Here is a 9,800-nt window from a genome sequence, read left to right on the forward strand (position 1 = left end):
ACAACTATTTTTACATAAAAATGCACATAAAGACGATTTTCTTAAAATGTTACAAATGATCAAAATTTATTTTCTTTCAAGATGTATGCTTAAGTTACATTAAGACGTATAGACAAACTGAAAACTACACAAGATCAACAGTACCCAAACATATCAAGTTTGCATGACATCGATAGTGATAAAAACAATGAACTTGTTTGTATTGCCATTGATTCATTGAACGATATACATTACGGGTATCAGTTTTGTTATTTATCTAAACATTTTTGATTAAGATAGAAGTCATTTGACATTTCGCACATCTTAGTTATTATACCTGCTATCAGTGCCTCATTTCTTTAAGTTTGATCACGTTAGATGTGTTTCAGAATATGTTTATTCGTTAATATGATTTCCTTCTTGAACAATTAGAACTAACAAATGTATTTTGTTTTTGAAACCTCGTTTAAGGCCCCTTTTATTTTCAAGAAAAGAATACATACATGTATATGATAACTATAGCATTTACGTAAATAATAAAAAGCATACATGTATGTAAAGATAAGTAAGAAACATAGAAACTAGAATATTTAAGACATTAAATGAATTAAGGAGTCTCAGTTATATTAAATACACACACAAAAAAAGAGAGTAAATAAATATTTTAGGGATCACTTTATCTTGATATTTCTTATATCATTCTGTAATGCAACAAATCTTTCAATTTTTAATCTGTTTAACAGTTGTCTGTTAAAATTAATAATGTTTGGAATTTGTTTCTTTTATTTTCTGTTACATGTTTATACAAATGTATGTAATATTTAAAGTATATCATGTTTTCTTTAGAGTGCAAAAAAGATATGAAATTATTATACGTTATAACTATTCCTGTTTCTTTTAGCCATTTTCAGATGTCAGTTCCAAAACAGAGACAGCATCGGTTTAATTAAGCAGAGTCATGTACATTCTGACAGAGTTTGAGAATAGCATTTCACAAGAGAACAAAGGATTTGCTAGAAATTGCTTATTGTTATCCTCGAGTGTCCGGTATATTTAGGTTTTCATAATTTTGATTTACCATCATAAGCTCGGTTGAAATATAAAAGAAGTTTTGGACATATTTCCTTTATTTTGCCTTTATAATAGGAATAATTATAACTAGAGTCATAAATTATTTCATTCAAAATTGTTTTCAATTGAATCATTCGATCTACAAATGGTGTGTAGCATTGTTTGCCTCTCATATCAAGATGGATTTTTTCTGATATTTCAGACGGCCACCAGAAAGAGCGTACTGGTAATACTTTAGATTTGTCGAGATTCTCTTTGTCAAATATTGCTGTCAGACGATCAAAACATTGTTTTAGCGTTAATTTACTTGTTTCCTGCCTCGCTGTTCCAAATACAAGTGTTTTCCATGTATAACTTGTAAAACTTTCTTTCCTTTCTGGAGAAATTATACTAGGGACCGTCAGGTTTCCTTGATTGAACAGAAAAATTTCGTCAGAATTGTCGTCTAGATCTCCAAAGCATTTCATTAATCTATAACAAATAAACCAGTTATGGTTTACAGATTTTTCACATTTCCATATTTTCATTACATCTCTTTCATACTCAGATAATGAAACCATGAAATTATGCTCTAAGAATTTATCCTTGTCATCCCTCAAGATGCCATCGCTGAAATAAAGCCGTTCTAGGTGTTGTTCTGCATTTCTAACGGGAACAAGGAAAAAGTGGTCTGGTTTATGAATTAAGTGCTCGTCACATGAACAACCCCGAATAAAAAATGGAAGTTTGTCCGCAATGTTTTCATCATATATTACTATAGTTGGTACAAGGTCAACGGAAATAAGGAGATCTTCATAGCGTTTTGGAGAGGACCATCTCAATAGTTTATACAGACGAAAAGAGGGACCACGCATTCCATAATTTGCAGTTTTGGGATTATTTTTAACGTCCAAATGTAAACGGTTTTCTCCTCGAGGAATAGGTTTGTTCTTACTTACTTTTAACAAAGCTCTTCTAAGCCATCCGAAATTCTTCCTCATAAAACTTATAGTGTTTAGCAATGCTTTTTTATTTTTATCTATGACTATCTGACGAAATCTAGGATCTCTTGGTGAAACTGTGAACTTTGGAAACTCAAAATTCATTGCATTCGAAGTAGGAAATGTCTCTAAAACATCAGGGGAGAAGGTGAAAGATATAAGAAAGTCGAATTCATCGGGATAACATACTTTAGTTCCTTCAGCCATACTACCAGCATCTAAAACTTCTATCTTTGTTACACCTTTGGATTTAAGTTCTTTCATGTTTTGATCAAAGGCTTCACCTACTATTCTTTTTACCATCTCTTTAGTTGCATCAATTATATCCGGAAGCTCATCAGCCCACCTCACCTCTGTACAGATATCTGTGTATAGATGACTTAGAAAATCTTCAACATTTTCCTCTCCCTTGAGTTTATGGTCAGCCATGTTTCCTCTTAAAAAATGAATATAGTTTAAAGATACACATTGCAAAAATAAAATTAAAATATTTGTAGAAGTAGCCAAGAACTTTCATTAATTTTGATGTAGCACAATTTCTTGAGTAATTTTCATCATTGATAAATGTATACAACTTCTGATCAAGTAACATAAAACTCAAAACACTAATTGATGTACTAAATATATAAAAATAAATGGGGCAAAAATATAAATTTTACAAAATAAATATACTGAAAGTTGTAACACCGAACGCTATGTTGAATCTAATAAATAGGCTGAAGGTTATGACCTGAAAGCATTTAATGACATTCCATAAGTTTATACTTTTGTAAATTCAAGTTATGTTTGTCATGTTAAAGATATACCATGCTCATCCTTAAGTAAATATTTTGATCATGGAAATTTATTGAAATCTATAAAATTCTTGTTGAATGTGTCTAATTTGAATTATAGAATAAACTATGTATGGGAAGCCGCGTTCCCTATTACGGGTCAATCAAACTGCCAGTTTGTTAAATGATACTATATATTCATAGTGTGACCAGCTATAGTGTGTAGAGTTTTAAACATAACATATCTACATCGTGTAAAGTCAAAACATGTTTACGTTATATTTACAAGGAAACTGAGTATCAATTATCAATATTTTCTTATATCAAATATGAGCATATAGTATATCTTTAAAGTATAACATAAATGTTTTGTTTATTAACGAACAAATGCAAATAAATCTTAAGAAAACGGAGTAATGAGTTCTGTAAGAAAATATAAAACTCCTAATTTTGACCATATTAAGCTATGACTCATCGCAAATTTATGATAATTCGGAACAAACGTAGCTGCAAACATTACAATATACCCTTTAAAATGAAAGTAACTTATTAAGAATTGAGATTAAAATTCAATCTTAATTTTTGAGCAGTTTAAAACAATTATAAACGTTATAGAATTAAAGAATAAACTTGGAATAAAATGTACCTTATATTGTGTCAGTGTCTACTCCAAACAAACTCCTTAGCTACAAAACTAAAACAGGTTGTTATGCGGGTAAAAATCAGTGCGCAGTATATCATATTGATTATGTGTGCATTAGGGCGTATAAGTCAATGGATACAGTACGTACGAAAGACCGGAAGGGCCATTTCAACTTCATGAATTCCCAATTTAATTTCATGAATTCTCAATTTTAACTTCGTAAATAAACGAATTTACGAATTCACGATCTAAGCTTCATGAATTCCCGATTTTAATTTCACGAATACGATTTCAACTTCATGAATTCACGATTTCATCATCACGAATTAACGATTCCAACTTAATGAATTCACGATTTCAACTTTACGAATTCAACTTTATGAATTAACGATTTCAACGTCACGAAATCACGATTTCAACATCATGAAATCACTCCCAATTTAATTTCATGAATTCTCAATTTTAACTTCGTAAAATAAACGAATTTACGAATTCACGATCTAAGCTTCATGAATTCCCGATTTTAATTACACGAATACGATTTCAACTTCATGAATTCACGATTTCATCATCACGAATTAACGATTCCAACTTAATGAATTCACGATTTCAACTTTACGAATTCAACTTTATGAATTAACGATTTCAACGTCACGAAATCACGATTTCAACATCATGAAATCACTCCCAATTTAATTTCATGAATTCTAAATTTTAACTTCGTAAATAAACGAATTTACGAATTCACGATCTAAGCTTCATGAATTCCCGATTTTAATTTCACGAATACGATTTCAACTTCATGAATTCACGATTTCATCATCACGAATTAACGATTCCAACTTAATGAATTAACGATTTCAACGTCACGAAATCACGATTTCAACATCATGAAATCACTCCAACTTCATGAACTCACAGTTTCAACTTCACAATTTCACGATTTTAACTTCATACATTCAATTTCGTGAAATCACGATTCCAACTTCACGAATTCACGGTTTCATGAAGATGAAATCGTGAAGTGTTAATCGTGAATTTGTGAAGTTTAAATCGTGAATTCATAAAAATGAAATCGTGAATTCGTGAGGTTTAAATCGTAAATACACGACGTTGTGTTATTAATGAAGCTGAAATCATGAATGTATGAAGTTGAAAGCGTTAATTAGTGAAGTTGAAATATTCATGAAGTTCAAATCGTGAATTCGTGAAGTTGAAATCGGGAATTCATGAAGTTGAAATGTCCCCACCGGTCTAACTTAATAACGAGTTTTTCTTCAAAAATATATTCTTACAGACTTCTGTGAGTAGGTGGCCTAGAAAATATGTAATTATTGCAAAGATTTACATTGACTTCAGGCAGTGAAAGGTAAAGGCAAATTGTATTGGAATTTTCGTGCACTTATTCCAATCGGACAGAATTCACTTTCAATAATTAAAAACATGTTAAAATGGCTGCCTTTAATAAAAAGTGATTACGTCGGATCAAACTTGTTGAACAATTTTATTTTTCATTTTGTTTTTGGTAAGTAGGGCGTGGTGATGGGCGTCAGTGAATCTCATATTAATGGTTTATTTTGACTGGAAGACAGATAGATATTCAGTTGCTCTATTCCTAAAAATGTCATTCAATATACTAGATTCATGTTTCGATTAACTTGATTTACTCCCGATTTATTCAATCAAGTTCACTTCTATGGTGTTCTAGTTTAGGCTATACAAATGTCGCCTGTTAAGTTGCAACATCGATAAAATATCATGTTTTATCTCGACTATTCGATGAATAAGGAGAGCTACTTTTCCCCCCAGGTGCAAAGTGTCGTCGTCACACTTTGGTTAAGTATTTCCATCTCCAAAACTACTGAATGGAATGGTTTGAAACTTCACACACTTATTTGAGAGCATAAATCTATCGGTCAATATTTAAGGCCCATAACTCTTATGTGGATTTTAACGGAATTAAACTTAGAAAATTCTACTTAATACATGCTCTTGTTTTACTATCAAGGATTAAGAAAAGTCGAGCACGATCCTACCGACAGCTCTTGTTAATAGATTAGAAGATTAAACATTCTCTTAGCAATATTGACAAATATGGGTGTCGATAATTCTTATATAAAAACATACTTTTTATCGCTAAATATTTAACCACCTTAACAATTACTTATTATTTTTTATGCGTTCAGCGTAATAGCGTAATGGTTGAGTGTTGACTTCGTCAGTGTAGAGACCCTGGTTCGATTCCTGCAAAAGGCATTCTTTCTTATATTTTTTTGTTTGTTTTAAAGTACTTTTAAACGAACTGGATTTTCGTTCCTCGTGAATTTATTTCGCACAGTACTATTTGACATTTCATTTTACAACATTCGCTTTGAACAGGTTAAGTTAGAGGCAACACAGTCGTGATTAGAGTAATAAAATGATGAATGGATAAAATGTAAATATATAAATATACAAATGAGCCGAAATTGTTAAAACATGTAGCAAATATAAGTCGGATTTTAAATCGAATTGAATTGACAATACTATTCAATCTGTTGAGTTACTGTCAAATACATTCAATTTTGCTTAACCGTTATAAGCTTAATTTTAAATTGTACAAAATATTAAAAAAGCACAATTTATAAAATAGAATATGAAAATGATTTCTGAAATATACGTAAAAACCATACAAACACAAAACAATATTGCACATTTGCAGATTTAAACTCGAAAAATACAACATTTTCTTAACATGAACTCTTCATAATCTAACTTTCTACCAACTTCGCTATTCGGATTAACGTGCCCCTACCCTCTTCTATTCTTCTATATTGCAATAAATAACTGAATAACTTGCACAACCCATTATATCATATTGGTACGACCGATAAATGCAAACGTTATCGTGTTCGACTTACAATTACAAAAAGGACAACGTTAATTTTATCTGCATTAAATCTACCTGTATCTACTGGGAGATAACATTATCTAAACACCTATGAAGACGATATTTTGAATAGCTCTGTCGGGGTATAGTCGTATAATTACTACATAATTAAATAAAAGAAAGCAAATAGTCTTTGATATCATGAGAGTGACATTTAATTTTTTTTGCACACAAAAAAACGACTGAATCGACTGAAAAGGTATAACAGGTCATAAAAATTTGAATATAACATTAAATTTGCACATAGATCGTAAATGTATGGTGGCGGATTTGGTACACTTTGCGCGTTGCGATATCGATAGCGACATTTATTGATCGTGAACTTGGTAAAGTCGTTGGGATTGCATGCTAGCGTCACGAGTTCGAGTTTTACAAAATGTCTTTATTTTTATTTCATGAAATACTTACCTGACATTACACTTAGGATTTCCATTTCGTCATACCTTTTGAACTCGCCTAACCGGAAGTGTGCATTTGTTTACATCCATAATGCATTGAAACAAATAACTTTCTGAAGTTTTAACCAACCAGAACACACTTCCGGTATTCCCACGTGAAATCAGTTTTCGTTTTTTTTGCGCCTACCGTTTAGATGTACTTTTGGAGCTCGTATACTAGTTTTATTTTTTATTTTACGGTGGTTATTGTTCTGTGTTGGATTATGGCTCAAGAACTTGGAGCGCGAAGAAGGAGAGATTACTGACAATTTTTCGTCAGGCCATGTGACCGATAATGGCGGGTCATCAATGTTTCGGGCTAAATTGCCGCATAAGAAACAGTCGGATTACGGTAAAGAAAAACAGAAACGTAGATTCAAATATGACATTTTAGAGGAAAAATTTAATCAGAAATTGGAATCTATTGATGACAAGTTTGATAAATTATTCAGTATGTTTCAATCTTCGAATATTCGGGACACTTCGCCATGTATCGATGTGCAAGAAGATGAAAGTCGTAACGTAAATTCTCAGCAAGATGTTTTATCTTTATGCGGGGATAATACTTTAGGTTCCGACACAGATTCGGATAGTGACAGAGATTTTCACAGAACACTTGTTCAGAATTCTGTTAGAAAAGTTTCGGATTCAGAAAATCTCAGTGAGCATACTAAATTGGGACTGTATGAAATTTTTGGTGAGGATGCCAAAGTTTTATCAGAGAAGGAAGATGTTGGTATTACCTCAGACTAGTCTCAAAAAGATGTCTTGTATAACAGTAACTGGTGTAGTTCTCCTTTATTTTTGACTTCATACAATGAAAATGTTCTTGATATGTTTCCTGTTAAAAGTGACACTGAACAATTTTTACAAGTGCCGCCAGTGGATCCTTTGATAGAAAGTTGTTTGATTAAACGACATGGTCCCAAAGCAGCATTTTCTAGCTCTAAGATAAGAGGTAAAGGTTTATACTCGCAACCTTATAGGACTATTGAAAGACTTGCATATAAAGGTTCGCATGCCGCCAGATTAGGTATTGTTATTCAGCTGTATTTACAAGAAAGCCTTGGTGATTTACTTTGTTAGTTTTGTTCAGTCTGACAGTTTTGATAAGGATACTGCAGAAAAGCAGATTAAGGATGTGTTTTCTATGTCCACTAAGGGTTTAGATCAGCTAGGTAGATCAGGTGCTTTTCATCATATTATAAGACGTCATGTTGCTATGTCTGATACAGCTTTGTATGAATTACCAGACTCACAAAAATTTCTCAGTTTACCTTTGACAAATGACGGTTTGTTTGGTACAGAACTTGAAAATTCATTAAAATCAAGGAAAGAACAGAAAAAACAGGTGGATGATTTGGTACCTGATGTTAAGAAGAGGGAGTTTCTTAAGAGGAAGCCTGCTTTTTCTACGACTGTTCAAGACACATCAAAGCGGCCTTGTTTTTCACAAAATAGATCTGTTTCCTCTGATAATTTTCGTATTCCCAAGGTTCCAAGAGCTAATCAACCTCAGGTTACAATAAGCAGGGTAGTGACAGAAAAGTCAACTTCAGGAGACCTAGTGCAACTGAGTCCTTTCCACCAAGGAACTTTGGCCGAGGACGTTGTAAAACAGATCGCAAATGACAACGTAAGCATTATAGCAAAGTGGCCGCAGATACCTGTTGGGGCAGACTAAAACACTTCCTGCCTGCTTGGGAAAATATAACTCGAGATCAGTGGGTTTTAGACTTAATAAAAAATGGTTACAAGCTAGAGTTTATTCAAAAACCACCTTTTTCAGGTATATTAGAAACCAAGGTCAATCAAAAAGAACATTCTTTAATTCATACAGAAATTCAAAATCTTTTAGACAAAAATGTCATCGAAATAGTTCCAAAAACTCAAACACATCACGGTTTTTACAGTACGTTATTCCTCGTACCGTAAAAGAACGGAGAGTTACGTCCTGTCATTAACTTAAAACCCCTGAACAGGTACAAATGTATTTGCAGAAAAAACATTGCAAAATGGACAACATGAGGAAAGTGTTAAATTTAGTTCGAAAAGGAGATTGGTGCATAAATCTCGACCTAAAAGATGCATATTTTCACATAGAGATTTACAAGGGCCATCGTCAGTTTCTTCGTTTTTGTTTCCAGTCAGTTGTGTATCAATTCAGAGCACTGTGTTTCGGTCCGATTGTGGCTCCTCGAGTTTTTTGCAAAGTAATTGCTGTAGTAGCATCTCATCAAACGCAAACAAAAGTATTCGTCTTGCCAACTAACTTAGACGATTGGCTTGTTCTAAACAGTCTAAGAACACAACTTTAAAAAAATCGAACAGTCCTCTTAAATCTCCTTTTCGAACTAGGTTTCATGGTGAACAAGAAAAAATCGTATTTGTTACCTCTTCAAACAGTAACATACATAGGGGTCTTCTCATGTTGAAGTGAAGAAAGGGATAGTTTATCCAACAAAAGAAAGGATAGTCAATTACAGAAGGCAGTAAGGACAAATTTTACAGGGTCATTGCAACAGCCAGACATTATCTTGTTCTGTTAGGCATGATAGCATCTTGCATAGATCTGATTCCCAATGCACGGTTTGTTCATGAGGCCTATCCAGCTTCATATGTTTACAAAAACTGAAAGTCCCTCGAGAATGTTCCCTTTCATGCAAGATCCAATGTACACCTTCTTTGACTCCTCATATGCATTGGTGGTTACAGGAAGTGAACATTCTGAAGGGTTGTTGTTTTCAATACAGCCATTCAAATGTTATACTGACACATATGCAAGCAGTTCATGGGGCTCGGGGTTGTCACATGAACAACCGTACTGTGCAAGGCCGTTGGTCTCAGATAGAACGTCTACAACACATCAATTGCCTGGAGATGGAGGCAATAATTCGTTCAGTCCATCATTTTTCTGCCTCTTCTAAAGAACAAGTGAGTTTTTGAATCGAACAGATTCGAGCACATGTGTTCAATATATCAATCGCC

At 32.9% G+C, this 9,800-nt stretch overlaps 1 protein-coding gene across 1 annotated transcript; it reads right to left on the minus strand.

Moving 5' to 3' along the window:
- Positions 1 to 456: 456 nt before the first annotated feature.
- On the minus strand, positions 457 to 3,521 carry LOC132715048 (uncharacterized). The gene is made up of 2 exons (XM_060698022.1): positions 3,450 to 3,521; positions 457 to 2,466 (listed from the first exon to the last, which is right to left on the minus strand). Exon 2 carries the CDS (start codon positions 2,457 to 2,459, stop codon positions 1,041 to 1,043), a length of 1,419 nt encoding a protein of 472 aa, XP_060554005.1. The 5' UTR covers positions 2,460 to 2,466; positions 3,450 to 3,521; the 3' UTR covers positions 457 to 1,040.
- Between the last annotated feature and the right edge of the window lie 6,279 nt (positions 3,522 to 9,800).

The sequence above is a fragment of the Ruditapes philippinarum genome, unplaced genomic scaffold (assembly GCF_026571515.1).
Source record: "Ruditapes philippinarum isolate M1 unplaced genomic scaffold, ASM2657151v2 ctg4518_1_1_1_1, whole genome shotgun sequence".
NCBI classification, from domain to species: domain Eukaryota; kingdom Metazoa; phylum Mollusca; class Bivalvia; order Venerida; family Veneridae; genus Ruditapes; species Ruditapes philippinarum.